General features: G+C 46.4%; 1 protein-coding gene across 1 annotated transcript in view; it reads left to right on the top strand.

The window, feature by feature from the left end:
• Window positions 1–17,635, top strand: part of LOC119964909 (pappalysin-2-like) — a 569,527-nt gene that overhangs the window by 203,190 nt on the left and 348,702 nt on the right. Inside the window, exon 6 of the mRNA XM_038795012.1 lies at window positions 11,730–11,851. Within this exon, the coding sequence (XP_038650940.1) occupies window positions 11,730–11,851 (122 nt within the window). The remainder of the gene's footprint in view (window positions 1–11,729; window positions 11,852–17,635) is intronic.

Raw genomic sequence — 17,635 nt, 5'->3', positions numbered from 1 at the left:
TTGTAAAATATTTTATTAAGGCATTTGTGATTTTATAACAGTAACAGTAAACCGTATACAGACAACTATAAACATAGTGCAATGATCCTCTACCCCCCTCACAGGCCCCACCTTCCTAAAACAGTAATCTAGACTAACCCCCCCTCCACCCCTCCCCTCCCCTCCATTGCCTCCCCTCCCCTTCTGCTGACAGTTAATTTTCTCTGAGGAAGTCGACAAACGGCTGCCACCTCCGGACGGACCTTAGCATTGACCCTCTTAGGGCGAACTTGATTTTCTCAAGACTGAGAAAGCCAGCCATGTCATTGACCCAGGTCTCTGATTTCGGGAGCTTCGACTACCTCCATGCTAACTGTATCCGTCTCTGGGCTACCAGGGAAGCAAAGGCCAAAACGTCAGCCTCTCTCGCCCCCTGGACTCCCGGGTCCTCCGACACTCCGAAAATCGCCACTTCTGGACTCGGTGCCACCCTTGTTTTTAACACCATGGTCATGGCATCTGATAACCCCTGGCAGAATCGCCTAAGCTTCAAACATGCCCAAAACATGTGGACGTGGTATGCTGGCCCTCCCACGCACCTGGCACACCTGCCTTCTATCCCACAAACCTTGCTCATCCGGGCCACCGTCATGTGTGCCCGGTGAACGACCTTAAATTGTATCAGGCTGAGCCTGGCACATGATGTGGACGTGTTGACTCTGCTTAATGCATCCGCCCAGAGACCTGCCTCTGTCTTTCCCCCTAATTCCTCCTCCCATTTTTACTTTAGCTCCTCTGTCTGAATTTCCTCTGACTCCATGAGTTCTTTATAGATACCTGAGACCTTCCCCTATTCCACCCATATTCGAGAAATTACCCTATCTTGTATCCTATGTGGCGGTAGGAGCGGGAAGGTTGGAACCTGCCTTCGCAAAAAACCCTGAATCTGCAGATATCTAAACCCATTCCCTCCCATCAACTCAAACTTCTCCTCTAACTCCCTCAAAGGGGGAAGCTCCCATCTATAAACAAATCTCCCATCCTCCCGATCCCTGCTCTCTGACATCTCCGAAACCCTCCATCTAGTCTCCCTGGGGCAAACCGATGGTTGCTACAGATTGGAGTCCAAACCGATGCTGCCTCCGCTCTCACATGTTTCCTCCACTGCCTCCAGACTCTCAGGGCAGCCACTACCACTGGGCTTGTGGAGTACCGGGCCGACAAGAACGGCAGAGGTGCTGTGATCAATGCCCCTAAACTCGTGTCCTTACAAGATGCTGCCTCTACCCGCTCCCACACCAACCCACTGGGTAACCATCTGGTCCCGGGGCTTTGTCTGACTGCATGGCCTCCAGTCCACCTGCTATTTCTTCAATCCCTATCGGGGCTCCCAGCCCGTCTACCAACCCTTTGTCCACCTTCGGGAACTCCAGCCCTCCCAGAAATTGCCTCATTCCTTCCACTCCCGCTGGGGGTTCTTACTTGTACAGCCTGCTGTAGAACTCCTTAAACACCCTCGTTACCCCCTGCTGGGTCCAAGATTGTGTTCCCTCCTCTGTCCTTCACTGTCCCTCTCTCCCGCGTGACCTCCCTTTTCCTGAGCTGGTGTGACAGCATTCTACTAGCCTTCTCTCCATACTCACATATCGCCCCCCTCGCTTTCCTCAACTGCTCCACCGCATTCCGGGTAGATAACAAGCCAAATTCCACCTGTAGCCTCCTTCGTTCCTTCAGTAATCCTATCTCCGGGGCCTCTGCATACCTCCTGTCTACCTGAAGTATTTCCCCGACCAACCTATCTGTACCTGCACTCTCTTCCTTCTCCCTATGAGCCTGAATCAAAATCAGCTCTCCTCTGACCACTGCCTTCAGTGTGTCCCAAACCATTGCTGCTGAGATCTCTCCCGTATTGTTAATCTCCAGGTAGTTCTGGATGGATTCCCTCACCTGCCCCCACATCCCCATATCCGCTAACAGTCCCACATCCAATCTCCATTGCGGGCGCTGGCCACCCTACTTGCTCACCTGTAGGTCCACCCAATGTGGGGCATGGTCCGACACAGCAATCGTCGCATACTCGGTGTCAACTACCCCTGCCAGTAACGCCCTGTTGAAAATAAAAAAGTCAATCTGGGAGCTTACTTTATGTACATGTGAGAAGAAGGAGAACTCCTTCGCTCTTGGCCGTCCAAACCTCCATGGGTCTGCCCCACCCATCTGCTCCATGAACTCCTTTTAGTTCCTTCGCCATTGCTGGCCTATCCTTGAACTCGACCGGTCCAGCCTTGGGTCAATGACCGCATTGAAGTCCCCCCCCATGCTCAGCTTGCGTGAAAACAGATCCGGGATCTTCCCTAACATCCGTCTTACAAACTCCACGTCGTCCCAGTTTGGTGCGTAAACATTCACAAGCACCACCGGCAACCCTTCCAGCTTCCTGCTAACCATGATATATCTACCCCTCCACATCCGCAGCTATTCTCCCCGCCTCAAATGACAAACGCTTATTAATCAGGATCGCGACCCCTCTAGTCTTAGAGTCCAACCCCGAGTGAAATAGCTGCCCGACCCAACTCTTCCTCAATCTGGTCTGATCAATTACCCTCAGGTGTGTCTCCTGTAGCATTACCACGTCCGCTGTCAATCCCCTCAGATTTGCGAACACACGAGTCCTCTTAACCGGCCCATTCAGCCATCTGACATTCCATGTGATCAGCCTGGTCGGGAGGCTTCCCCCGCCCCCTCCCCCCCACCAGCCGATCAATAATCCCCCTTCCTGGGCCAACCTCCAGCTCATGATCCATGCTCCCACCAACAGGTAGCCCCCGTCCCCGACCTCCCATTTATCTCCAAGCAACCACCCCTCCCCTGTCAGCAGAGCAATTCCACCCCCCCCCTATTAACAGCACAATAAATACAACCCCCTTCAACAAACAAAACATCTGCTCACCCCCCCCCCCCCCCCCCACTGCGCTTCTGTGAGCCAACCCACCCAGCTGGCTTGGTGGCTCTCCCCCCCGCCATGTTGCCAGACATCTTACCTCCTATTGTTCCCTCCCCATCCCCCTGCTCGGACATACATATTCTAAAAGGCATGTTTCTACCCAAACACATCCAAAGAAAAAACATCAAAGATTCACCCACTCTTCCCCCACCAGTATAAAGTTAACTCTCAAAACTTAGCAACAGCCCAAAAAAAAAGTTACATAAGGCATTTCTCATGCAGTGCAAAAGTAAGAACAATTTTTGCAGAATCCCTACAGCAAAGATCAGCCACCTCAGTCTCTATCTCGTCCTTTGCTTTTCACAAAGTCCATTGCTTCATCCGGCGAGTCGAAGTAAAATTGCCGCTCTTCATAGGTGACCCACAATCAAGCTGGATAAAGTAGACCAAACTTCACCTTTCTCTTGAAAAGGGTTGATTTCACTCGGTTGAAACCTGCTCTTCTCTTGGCCAGGTCTGCACCCAGATCTTGGTCGATGCGCAGAATGTTATTCTCCCACTTACAGCTCCGTGTCTGCTTGGCCCAATGCAAAATCTGCTCCTTATCCAGGAATCTGTGCATTCGTACCACCATAAGCCCTCAGTGGCTCATTCGTCCACGGCAATCTCGCCAGCGTTCTGTGCGCTCTGTCCACTTCCAGGGGTCTAGAAAATGACCCCAAGCTCATTAACTTCACGAGCATATTCGCCACATAAGCCCTTGCGTCCATTCCCTCACATCCCTCAGGGAGGCCAATGATCCACAAGTTCTGCCAGCGGGACCTAGTCTTGCAGCCTTTTCTGTTGCTCTTTCATCAGGCCCACCGGCGCCTCCAGCACAGTTAGGTGTTCCTCATGCTCAGCCACTGTTTCCTCCACCTTCTGGACCGCCTGATCTTGGGCTTCCAGTCTCTGCTCCACCCAAGTGATCGACTCCATGATCGGGTCCAGGCATTCCTTTTTTTGCTTGGCAAAGCACTCCCAAATAAACTCCACCGGGCCGCCGAGTCAGCACTCTGCGGATCTGCCATGCTTTCATTTGCTGCAGAAACTGTACGTGTCTGCTCGATTTGGTTCTTCCTTCCCTTGCGTCCATTTCTGTACCATGTCTCCATATACTGGGTGGGATTCCTCCTCACAGTCTCATCCACCATCGGCCCCTCAACAAAATTCCGTAAGAAGTCGGGGGAGAAAGGTCCACAAAGTCCATCACGAGCAGGTGCCACCAAATGTGCGACCTACTCTCTCATGGCCGCCATCGGAAGTCGATAGGCAGGCAGAATTAACGCCCATCATTGAATTCTTGCCAAGGTGATTGGTGGGATAGTTTTGTCCTCTTTGAAGAGCAGTTGTGGTGAGTAATGATGGTGTAATGTCTACCAGGTAAATGCTGGTAGAATTTCTTGATGCCAAAGACTATTGCTGGTCCTTCTTTTGTAATTTGACAGTAGTCTTTTCCGGCCCCTGAGAGGGTTCCGAACACATCCTCTATCGACATTGTCTATCCCATGGGCCAACACCGCATCAACGCCATATGGAGAGGTATCCCAGGTCAATATCAGTTCTTTAAATGGGTTGAAGTGTACTAACAGTTTTGAGAAATTCAGTAATTGCTTTTCTCTGTTGAAAGCTTCCTCCTGGGGAATTTTGCAAAAAAGCAATGGTGCTTCTTTCGCAGAATATGCAAGGGGACCAATACCATTGATAAGTTTGGTTAAAAATGTCCATAGTAGTTTACCATCCCCCAAAACAATTTTAGTTCAACAGTGTTTCTGGGGACAGGTGCCTCCTTTGTCACATTTACCTTGTCTTCTGTGGGGTGCAATCCTTGTGTATCGACACAATGCTGCATGTAGGTACCTCAGCAGTTTGAAATGAGCACTTCTCTTTCCTGAGGTAACTTTCACCTCCTGAAATCTCTTTAACACTTCTTCTAAGTTTTCTAGATGCTTGGCCTCTGTCAATCCAATTGTATGAACATCATCAAGGTATTCTACAACCTGCGGTAGCAGACTCTTTATTGTCCTTTAGAATATTGCACATGCAAAAGATATGCCAAAAGGCAGGCATGTGTACTGGAATAGGCATGTGTGTGAGCGTTCTATTGTGTGTGTTTATCATTACATACTCCCTGGTATCTTATTCGAGTTGCTGTTATGCGTGACTCATATCCAGCTCTGTGTAAGATTGACCTCCTGTCAGTTTTACATACAGATCTTCAATTTTCAGGATTGGTTTTTAATCCAGCTTGGCAACCTGATAAACTGTTAGCTTTTAATTGGTGCAAATGTGGATGCTCTTGTCCAGTTTTGATATGAAGACTATAGATGCTGTCCAGCTTGAGAACTGAACTGGCTGGATATTGCCCAGTTCTTCCAATTTGTTTAACTCGGTATCCACTTTCTCTCGTAAGGAATATGACTTCAGACTTTCCCTAAAGAATCGGGGAGTCATCTCTGGATCCACATTTATCTTAACTTATAGCCCTTTGATTTTACCTAATTCATCACAGAAGATGCTCTTGTATTTTCTTCGCAATTTGGACAGTCTCCCTTCTTGCACTTGAAAAGTCTCGGTCCAATTCAACTTGATTTCTTTAAGCCAATCATGGCTGAGAAGGCTTGGTCCTTCACCCGTGACTGTTATGGGTGTCGGAGAGATATTTACCCTCTCAGGGAGAGAAAAACCTCAAAAGAGCTGGCTTCAGCTCTGGGTTCAAAACAAAATTAAAAGTTGGAAACAGTCTCACCAGCTGTGCAGAGAGAAAGGTCTTTTGTTCAAGTCTTTATACAGAGGCTAGACAGAGGCTATAGGGTAAGAGAGGGAGATCCAGTCTGTGGCCCTCCAGCTTCTTGCTCAAACAGAAATTAAAAACTAGATGAAGCCTTCCTGCCGTTGGCAGAACATTCCATAATGGTCAGCACCAATCAGCATAGATTATCAGCTAAGAGCTCGGCAAAGTAAACAGCTTATTAGCTGACAGCCAAATCCATCAAGATGAGCCATCACCAATATCGTCACATCTCCTGGATTCCTTTTGTTTAAATTAAATGCCAAGTCCATCTTAAAGTCCTATTAATTGTCCAGGAACAAAAATGATAAAAGGGAATAAAAAGAAAATAAAGATAATAAACAGGTAAAAAATTGTTTAAACAGGAGGATCCTTCCATACCTCCGCTTCAAATAATTAAACTTCTAAGCATATGCGTTTTATCATGAAGTATGTAAGACATACAACACCCACACACACCATCCAAACCAGCCCCATTATACAAGTTCCTTTCCTCGTTTCTACATTGGTAATGAATCAGCTTTTAAAGATATGGCAAAGTACTTACAACTACATTATTTCTTCCAGGAATATGTACAGGTTTAACATCAAACTGTTGCAATAACAAACTCCAACAGAATAATCTTGCGTTCCGTGTTTAAATATCTCTATAAACGCAAGCGATTAAGATTTGGAAAAGTCCAGAGCAGACAGCGATGATTTGTCCTCTCAACGTGGCCATCGATCTCCCAAACTCTCCTGGGCGTTCCATGGAATACAGCAGTTTTGCTTGTTTCTGCAACATGCCCAACATACATTGTTCCTTAGTCGCTAACTGTGCCAGTCTCTGTGGTTTTAGTCAAGATGGGAGTTGCTTTAGTGGTTAAAAGTTTCAGATATCCACGCCATGGGTAGTTAACAGTCTCTCTTGGTGTTTCCCTACAATCCCATATATGCTCTTTCAGTACCTTTATATATCTGTCTCTTTCTGTCCCTTTTGCAATGGTCAGTCTTTCCTGATTGTCTGATGAACGTTTAATTGAGAATTTTGAGGATTTTGAGAATCTCATACAGCTAAATTACGAGTAGGATTGTCAACGCTAAGAGAAGTATTAGGTTCACTTTTAACCAATACTGATCAACCCCTCCAGCTTTACATCTTCCCTTGGACTTCACATGGCTACCTGCAGCACCAAGTGCAGCTGAGCATTCAATCCTCTCAGGATTGCTGATTTCATAGGCACCATTCGTTGATGTGATAACTTTTAATTCGTCAGAGTTTTCGTAACCACCACTTGCATCTCCAATTAATAATACGGAATGACATGGTTTGTGTTTCTCAGATTCCAATTTTTCTTCTCTACTTTCAGAATCAGAGTGTGGTACATTATTGGATCGATGAACGTTTTGGTTTTTGCTAACATCTGGGGTTGCGAAACCACTAACGAGTTCTCCATCCATCTTCCCCTTAACTCCCAAAAGGGATTGATTGCCAATTACTTAATCTCCCTTGCTATCCACTTCTTTTACCTCAAAGAGGCGCTGTAGACCTTCAAAAGGATGTGGGTCAACCTGCCACTCACTTGGTATCATTTCAAAGTCCTTATGGCCCTCGTCCTGAATAACTGATGCGTACTGTCGGGTATACTTTTCCTTAAAAGAAAAACTACTCTGGTGAATTCTTTGACCTGAAGGAAATAGTAATTGTATTGGGTTTACTGCCAGAGGCGGTAACAAATTATGTTTAGAAAAGTCTAATTCTTCTTCCTGGTTGCTATCTCTTTCACTCGCTTTGGAAGAATTACTTGCTAATGGTTCAAGATCAATTAGTGACCGATCTATTCAGTAACAACTGTTTACCATTGCCACATAAGCAGAACCAAAATCAAAGTCAGAACCAAAACCAAAATCTAGCTCTTCATCCTTATGGTCACCTGTGGTCTGAGAATGCTCAGAATCTGGTTCACTACAACAGTCATTTGAATGTGATCAACAACAGTCAACATCTCTTTCTTTGAATCATCCACCATTAAATGAGATTTCCTAGCTCCAACATGTCCGACTATTGGCATTTCAGGTGATAACTGCAGTGCTTCTGACAAATTCTCTGTAACCATGGGTGAAGCTACAACCTTCACACCCCAAAAGTAAGCCGACTCCTTCCATGGGAAATTCCTTAACCACTCCCACAACTACTGGACCTGACACTAAATCACACTCCAATTGCACTTTATACAATGGAATAGGGATACAACTTCCACCTACCCCATTCTCTAATACCTCAGCTTTCCCTGAGCTCTCTAGAGGGAAAACCAAATCCTTCACCAACACGAGAGTTTGAGAATCCCCTGTGTCCCTTAATATTGTTATGGGTTTAGCAAGATCAGCTGAGGAAAATTGGGTGACCTTCCCCTTAGATACAAAGCTAGCATAACTTTCATCAACCTCATTACTCACACTCGCTCCCACAGCAGTGTTTACCTCGGGTTTCTTGAGTCCAGTTAATGCCACAGTCTGTGCCGTAGACTTTCTCCACTTTCGCTCCCTTTTCAGAATCCTCCCGTTGAATCCCAAGGGCTTTCCTTCCAACTTCGAAGATGCTGGATGAACGTGTCCCACCTTGCTACAATGGCAACACCTAGGCTTCCGAATCTCACTTCCACTCGCCATGTCTTCTTTCCTGGTCTGAGCAGCAGATCTCGGAGTATTCCCAGCTATTCATTCATGAACTTGGCTACTTGCTTTCCTTTCACTCTCCCACTTCCTATCCTTATCAAAATTATGGGTGATGGAACAAATGTTTAAATTCATGGATTAGCTCACAATTGTCAGCCATAATTGCTGCTTGCCGAGCTGTTTGCACCCTCTGAGAATGACCTCTCTCAGAGCCTCCTAGGTAGTTTCAACTCTCAATGCTCATACCCTCCTATTAAAATCATTCTGCTAAACCCTTTCAAAGTCTGTCCGAGCTGTCTCCTTAGATTCCCAAATATTTGCCTATGTCCTTCGGGAACCAATTCATCTGCATCCAGAATACCCTTTTTTTTAACCATCTCATAATCCTTAGACTTCTGCTCTGACAGGGAAACATAAATTTCCTGAGCCTGCCTCGTAAATTTACTCTGCAGGTGAAATGTCCACTTTATTTTTGGACACTCCATTTGGGTTGCTATTTTCTCAAAAGCCTGAAAGGGCATTTCCACTTCCTTCTCTTCAAATTTAGGGAGAGCCTATATAAATTTAAACACATAACCACTGGTTTCAGTTCTAGGACTAAGCTCTGCTCTACATTCTAGAAGCTTCCCACCTATTTCCAGTATCCTAAGCTGGAAGTCGCTCTCCTTGTCTTGTTCTTCGCTCTCCCTTTCTCTTTCCTCTCTCCTTATTTCCATTTCCATTCTTTTTAATTCCCTTTCATTTACAAACTGGAAACAAACTCTCTCCAGCTCCGTTTCCCCACCAGAAGACATCCCTGATGCTACACTATCTCATTGGCTACTCTGTGCTCCTTGCACCTCCATCAAATTTAATTGTCAAACAAACACTTCAAATACCTTCGCCTTCTTAGCTTTAACTGGTACAGCCAGTTTTACTTTCCCTACTAATTCAATTGATGGGTTTTAACGAAGCCCCTCTAAATAAATCAGATTTAAGTCTTCAAATGAAGAAATTGCTTACAAGCTTCCAGGGCCATCCTGTTATATCACTGCAAACCTGGTGTCTCTTTAAAATTTACACTGTACTCAAAATTCACCATTTACTGTTTCAGATCCCGGACGAGCCCCTAATTTATGTTGCAACACCCTGGGTTAGTGTGGGGTCGATTCCAGCCCCACAGACCCTGGAGTCCGAACACAAGTGAAATCACCAATAATTTGTATAAAGTGTCTGAGATCTTTGGTCCTTGACAGCTCAATAAGTTATAGCCACCAGGTTTGAACGTTGAACAGAATAACTGTTTATTTTTAAAAGGCTTTCCTCTAGGGAGTCACTTGCATTTTTATTAACTTGGGCCTCCACTCTAAAGAACAACCTGAGGCCTTTGTAATTCCTATTTGTTTCTGACTCCACCAGAAGGACCAACAGCTTAACTGAGATAAAAACAAAGTTCCCCACACAACAAGAGTTTCAAAGGGGTTTTCGAACAACTGACACCCTGCCTGCAGCTGGTGGGGGGGGGGGGGGGGGGGGGGGGGGGGGGACTGAACTTCTTGGAGTTCAATCTGGCTGTGGAGAGAAAGGTCTTTACTTTGGATCTTTAGATGGAGACCATCAGGTAAGAGAGAAAGGTCACGGCATTGACCCTCCAGCTTCACTGAGGAGAAAACAGAATCTCCAAACCGGTGTCAGAGAGCGTTTACCCTCTCAGGGAGAGAAACTCAAAAGAGTTTCCTTCAGCTCTGGGTTCAAAACAAAACTAAAGCTTGGAAACAGACTCACAAGCTGTGTAGTGAAAAAGGTATTTTGTTCAGGTCTTTAGACAGAGGCTATCAGATAAGAGAGAGCGATCCAGTCTGTGGCCCGCCAGCTTCTCGATCAAGCCAGAACTAACAACCAGATGAAGCCTTCCTGCCCTTGGCAGAACATTCCAGAATGGTCAGCACCAATCAGCATAGATTATCAGCGAAGAACAAATAGCAGAGAACAATGCAGCCCAGGAAAAGGCCTTTCAGCCCTTCAAGCTTGTGCCGATCACGAGTCCTACCTAGACCAACCGCCTGTATACTTCCATACCCCATTTGTTCATGTGTCTATCCAAATAAGTCTTAAAAGTCACTAACGTATCTACCTCAACCACCTCACTTGACAGTGCATTCCAGGCCCGGAGCCCAGCAAAGTAAACTGCTCATTGACTGACAGGAAGTTCATCAAGGTGAGCCATCACCAATGCCAACACATCCTGCTGGATTCCTTTTCTTAAATATTAAAGGTGAAGTCCAACTTAAAGACATATGCCCTATTGTCTGTGTCAAGTTTTCTCATTCTCCCCGTGTCAACGTTGGTCTCACCCCCACAATCCAAGGATGTGGAGGGTGCTAAATTTCCTCTTAATTGGATACATTTATTTAAAAACGGAAGTGCGACAAACTGAGCCATAGCCATTCAGAAGAAACACTTTAGATGTCATGACAGGAAGAACTTAGAAAGTTTCTCTGCAAGAAATTAAGATAGCTGTGAATGGCTCCTGTATCTAGCAATGTTGCACTTTTCCGCATGTCGTCTGAAGCAAGTGTGTTACTTTTCAAATTGCACTCAGTGAGCTTTTTAACAAATTCACTTACTCTGCTCTATGTCTTTGTTTATCCAAATTGTGTTCTGTTTGAATGTTTTTAGATGTGGGTGGGATGGTTATTCAATTTAAGTTTTGCAATGAAAAGATTGTTTTCATTACTCTGATTTTCAAGGAGTGAATGTTTTCTACTTCATTGAAGGGCACTTGGAGAGGCTGATATATGATATCAAGGACCTGTTACATTGTAAATATAGAATGTAGTTTGCTGGTTGCAAGCCGTTCTTTCCTACATTGTCCATGCCGTAATATTTATTGCCCCATTCACAAGGCTAATTTTAGGTTAATTTTTTCCCTCATTTCCTCTTCTGAAGGCAATAGAGTGTCTGATTTTGCTCTTAAGGTTGGGCAGCAAGTGTCAACGGGCTACTTAACAATAAGTGTGGTTGCAACTATATTCACACTCCCGCTCACCTTGACATGCAGACTGTTGGACAGAAAGATACCAATTTTCTTCATGACTAACTGGGGAAGGTACACAGGTCCAACAATTGTACCCCCTACTGATATTATTGATGTCAACTTGGACTCGCTGGAGAGTAACCTAAAAACTTCCTGATCTCCGTGGCTCAATTAACTAGATCAGGGGGAGCTGATCTTTAGTTGCATCTTTTCTTTTCAGCACCACCCTGACCGTACATTCTTGGAGAGGAAGACAGGCTGGGCTACAAGGTTCTTTAAAAGTTCTTTTCCTTTCTCTTTTTTAGAGAGGTGGGAAACCTATGCGGTGACTGTGATGAGGATGGGAAATTTTATCAATATGCACACTCGGCTGCTTCACCCCGTATCTGCGACGCATCCGGCTACTGGACTCCCGAAGAGGCAGTGGGTAAGAGACAAAAACAAAGAGAAAAATTGCCAATCTTGTTTGCCCCCTCCTCTCCTCTAGGTGGAAGCACAAGCTTGTTCTACATCTGGCTGTGTCTTGAATTTAGTTATGCAATCTCCTGTGACCGACTTCCATCAGAACTTACTGGAGCAGCCTATTACTGTTTGATTAACAAAAATTCCACTCCACTTCCTTTCCTACTAACTATCTAGTTTGTAACTTCTGGTGGCATTATATATGGGGGAAGCACGAGGTGGCTCCCACTAGAGTACCGCACATTTTACCCTTTTCTCTTGGTTTAAGGGGGGTATTTTCTTTGAAAACCCACAGAATTAATGGGATAAGGATCCTATACAGGTGAAATGCTCAGAAAAGCCAGTGGAGAAAGGGCAGACAGTAAAGACTTGTCAACGGAATTGGATGTCTCTCAGACCTCGTTGGCAGAAAAGATGGTGAAGGCACCTGGGGTTCCAGCCACTCCACTAACGGCCAAGGTGCTTTCGTGTATCTTGGCGAAAGAATTTGCTAAGCACTGGCGGGGTGTGTCGTAAGACTCCTCAAATTAATGGAGGAGGCCCCAGCCCCATCCAAGTGGCTCTGGAGAAGACCAACAAAACTGTGAAAGCCCATGGAGCGATGATAAAAGACATGGAAGTGGTCCTTCGAGACACAGTGGTCAGATTGCCTCACTGGAAGTGGAGATATCTCTGGTGGCCGAAGCGAATATGTTGCTGAAGGTTGATATGAATGATTTAGAGAATTGCTCAAGGAGGAAAAATGTTCGAATTGTGGGGCTGCCGGACAGGATGAAAGCCCCAACACAAAATACTTTGTTGAGATGTTCTGAATGATGTTGGGGCAGAATGAATTCATGTCCCCGCCTACGTTGGACCGAGCCCACCGTACACTCGGGAAAGGCCTCGTCCTGAAAATCCCATGTGTGTGTTTTATAGCTTCAAAGAGAGAGCACGGGTTCTGAGATGGGCGAGGGGGCATCGTGACCTCATATGGGAAAGCCATGCCTTCAGGTTTTACCATGGAAGCAGAGCTGGTGAAGGCAGAATGCTGCGTTCAACAAGGCCAAGGCCACCCTGTACAAAGTGGAGTCTGATTCAGTGTGGTGTACCCTGCACTGTTTGGAAAGGACTATTTATTTGATGCACAGGCAGAGATCCTTTGTAAAGAGATACGGGTTGGATGCGGTGAGATTGAGTTTTTTGGGAGTGGACATGTTGAATTGTTGCCGTTCCATGTTTATTTTTGCATTTTCTTGTTCTTTTGGGGCTGGATTTTAGCAGTTTGAGGTTAGTTTTATGTTGCATTCTATTGTGAAATATGAAAGCAATGGTTGATGGGGTTTTAATATTTTGTTGTTTGTAACAATTTTTCTTCACTCTAGTTAAGAGTCAGCTAACGAGAGCAGTGTTGAAGGGTTGACTGCAGCTCGTTTTTGTGGTTTCTTTAATTATCCTCTTTATTGATGGATACAAACCAAAGGCCCTTAATCTGTGCTTGTACCATGGCTCAATTGATAGCGCTCTGACCTTTCCACTCTTTAATCATAGGTAAGAATTATAGGCCCACACTCCAGAGCAGGGTTGATTGAGTGTCACAAACTCAGAAGTGCCATCTTTTGAAAGTTGCCTGCCCCTCAGCAAGTTGGAAAAGATCGCTTGACACTATTATGAAGAGGTTCAGTGGAATTCTCCCTGATGTCTTGGCCAATATTTATCCCTCGACCATTATGATTTGGTCATTATCATATTGTTTGCGAGACCTTGCTGTGTGCAAATTGTCTCGATACCACCTACGTTACAATAGTTTTTTTTTAAAATATAAATTTAGAGTACCCAATTCATTTTTTCCAATGAAGGGGCAATTTAGCGTGTCCAATCCACCTACCCTGCACATCTTTGGGTTCTGGGGGCGAAACCCATACAAATACGGGGAGAATGTGCAAACTCCACAGGGACAGTGACCTAGAGCTGGGATCGAACCTGGGACCTCGGCGCTGTGAGGCAGCAGTGCTAACACACTGCACCACCCCTGCCGCCCTTAGTTTTTAAAAATAAATTTAGAGTACCCAATTATTTTTTTTTCCAATTAAGGGCCAATTTAGGGTGGCCAATCCACCTACCCTGCACATCATTGGATTGCGGGGGTCAAACCCACGCAGACGTGGGGAGAATGTGCAAACTCCACACGGACAGTGACCCAGGACCAGGATCCGAACCCGAGTCCTCAGTACCGCAGGCCCAGTGCTAACCACTGCACCACATGCCGCCCCCTACGTTACAATAGTGATGACACACTTCAAAAGAGCACCATTGGTTGTAAAGCACTTTGAGGCATTCGAGGTTGTGGAAGGCGCTTTGTGGAAGACAAAGTAAGTCGCTTTTAATTTGGAACAATGCCCCCAAGGTGAGCAGACGGACCAACATCACCAGCTCTGAATACTTTGAGCTGCACTGAGGCACAAGGCAGGGATGCCCACTCTCCCCACTCCTGTTTGCCCTGGCAATCAGGCTTCTGGCGATTGCCATGAGAGCGACAAGAGGTTGAAAAAGATTCTGAAGTGGGGTGTGGGGCGGAGAGCACGGAGTCTCACTCTATGCAGATGACCTGCTCCTCTACATCTTGGACCCGCAAAGTGGCATGAAAGAAGTCATGAAGCTCCTGGGAGAGTTCGGAGCCTTCTCGGCTACAAACTCAACCTTGGCAAAAGCGATGCTTTCCAATTGAACCCGAGAAGGGGAGGGGCAGAGCTGGAGGGTCTACCATTTGAAATAGCTCAAATCAAATTCCGCTACCTGGGGGAGCAGATTGCCCACGACAGGACATGGATCCACAAGCGGAACCTGACCAGTCTGGTGGAGGAAATTAAAAAGGACCTATAGAGATGGGATGCACTCCCACTTTCCCTGGTGGGGAGGGTGCAAACAATCAAGATGAATGTACTGCCCAGGTTCCTCTTCCTGTGTGGATCCATACCGATCTTTATCCCCAAGGCCCTTTTCCATTCAATAGATAAGATGATTATGGCATTTGTTTGGGGGTTGGGCAAGAATCCAAGAATCTCCAAAGCATTACAAAAAAAGGAGAAGAAACATGGGCGGCCTGGCCCTCCCGAACTTGCAGTACTACTACTGGGCAGCCACAGCGGAAAGAGTGAGGGGATGGTTAAAGGAACCAGCCATGGAATGGGTGAGGGTGGAGGAGTCCACATGTACAGGGATGAGCCTCCCGGCCCTCACTATGGCAGCGCTCCCATTCCTGCCAGAAAATCACTCCACAAGCCCAGTGGTGGTAGCGACCCTGAGAACTTGGAACCAGCTGAGGCAACATTTCCATGATGTGTCCATTATGGCCCCCACCTGCGGCAACCATAGGTTTGCTCCAGCCATGCTAGATGCCACCTTCAAAAGGTGGAAACAGGGCAGCGGGACACTGACTGTTAGTGACTTTTACACGGGTGACAGATCAGCGACCTTAGAAGATAAGAATGTATGAACTAGGAGCAGGAGTAAGCCATCTGGCCCTTCGAGCCAGCTCCGCCATTCAATGGCTGATTGTTTATGGACTCAGCTCCTTTTTCCTGCCCGAACACCATAACCCTTTATTCTTCAAAAAAACTATCTATCTTTATCTTGAAAACATTCAATGAGGGAGCCTCATTGGGCAGGGAATTCCATAGATTGACAATCCACTTTGGGTGAAGACGTTCCTCCTAAGCTCAGTCCTAAATCTACTTCCCCTTATTTTGAGGCTATGACCCTAGTTCTGCATTCACCTGCCAGTGGAAACAACCTTCCTGCATCTATCCTATCTATTCCCTTCATAATTTTATATGTTTCTATAAGATCCCTGCTCGGCTGATGATCAGCAGCACCACCCAAAGCTGCAGACTGGCTAGCAGACCTATGGGATTTCTCCATCTGGAGAAGATAAAGTTCACTATCCTAGGGTCAGAGGATGGCTTCCACAAACTGTGGAGGCCATTCACCAACTTTTTGCAGGACTTGTTTCAAGCCAACAGCAATAGACCAATGGGGGAGGTTGGGGGGGGGGGGGTCGGAACGGGACTCACGGGGAGCCAATGGGACCACAAGAAGCAGACAGGAACTGGGGGGGGGGGGGGGGGGCTACCAGGAAAAGGAAGGGGAAGCCAGAAAACAACTGACACAGAGGCCAGAAAGCCTAGAACAAGAACATGGAAGGAACCCTGCAAGAGAAGGTTGAAAACAGGTCAGGGAGAGTGGGGGGGGGGGGGGGGGGGGGGGGGGGAAGGGAGGTGTACGGGGAAGGCCCAATGACAAAAGGGGAGGGCACTGCCCACTTGTAAATAACGTATAACTACGCACTGTACAGTGAAGGGCTTGGGAAAGTACCCTGAAACAAAGAATGAACGTGGCGGAGGGTGAGGGGGAACGTCAGGATATGAATAGAATCGTAGAATTTACAGTGCAGAAGGTGGCCATTCGGCCCACTGAGTCTGCACCAGCTCTTGAAAAGAGCACCCTACCCAATCCCACACCTCCACCCTATCCCCATAACCCAGTAACCCCACCCAACACTAAGGGCAATTTGGACACTAATGGCAAATTAGCATGGCCTATCCACCTAACCTGCACATCTTTGGACTGTGGGAGGAAACCGGAGCCCCCGGAGGAAACCCACACAGACACGGGGAGAACATGCAGACTCCCCACAGACAGTGATCCAAGCTAAGTACAGTGTACAGTGACCCAATATGTACATTGTATCAGCACCGTTACCCTTACTGCTTGTATAGTGTATAATATGTAAAAAATGGCAATAAAACACTTTTAAAAAGTCCAGATTTAGATGAGCACAGATATCTGGGTTGTTTGTGGGGCTGTAGGAGATTACAGAGATAGGGAAAGATGAGGCCGTGAATGGATTTTGAAGCAAGCATGAGAATTTCAAATTGAGGCCGTGTATAATGGTGATTCAGTGTAAGTCATATGAACATATGAGTTGTTGGAACCAACAATTCTACGGACACGTGCTTGTAGGATTAGAATAGCGGTTTTAATATACTCACAACAGAGCCAGCCTATTAGCCATTGAACTTTCGGTGAACTGGCCGGCTGACCATGTGGCACTGATCTTTAAACAGCAGTTTCCGGGGGAGGAGTCCTGGGCAGAGCCAAGGGAGAAGCCCCGTACAACTCGAGCATTCCCAGAGCTACTCCCCCTGAAGGACAGGTAGAGCAACTGCACTTACAATACAGACACCATTCACCACATGAGTTAGGAGCAGGAGTTGTCCACTTGGCCTCCACTTGGCCCCTCGAGTCTACTCCGCCACTCAATCAGATCATGCCTGATCTGATTGAAACCCCAATCCCATTCCTGCTGACCCCCGATAGCCTTTCACCGCCCCCCCCCCCCCCCCCTTGTTAATCAAGAATCTATCTGGCTCTGCCTAAAAAATATTGTCAGCCTCTGCTTCAACTGCCTTTTGAGAAAGCGAGTTCCAGACACACTCAAAAGGCTGAGAGGAAACATTTCTCCTCATCTATCTTAAATGAGTTACCACTTATTTTTAAATGGTGATCCTTAGCTCTAGATTCTCCGACAAGAGGAAACATCCTCTCCACATCCACCCTGCCAAGAACCATCAGGATCTTAAAAAGTTTCAAACAAATTGCCTCTTACTCATCTAATCTCCAGTGGATATAAACCTAACCTCGCCAACCTATCCTCCTATGACAGCATTCCCCTTTCCTGCCATTAGTCCAGTAAACCTTCTAATGAGTG

This window comes from Scyliorhinus canicula, chromosome 4 (genome assembly GCF_902713615.1).
Source record: "Scyliorhinus canicula chromosome 4, sScyCan1.1, whole genome shotgun sequence".
NCBI lineage: Eukaryota > Metazoa > Chordata > Chondrichthyes > Carcharhiniformes > Scyliorhinidae > Scyliorhinus > Scyliorhinus canicula.
Note: the sequence above shows the minus strand (reverse complement) of the source record. Positions and strands in the feature narration are given on the sequence as shown.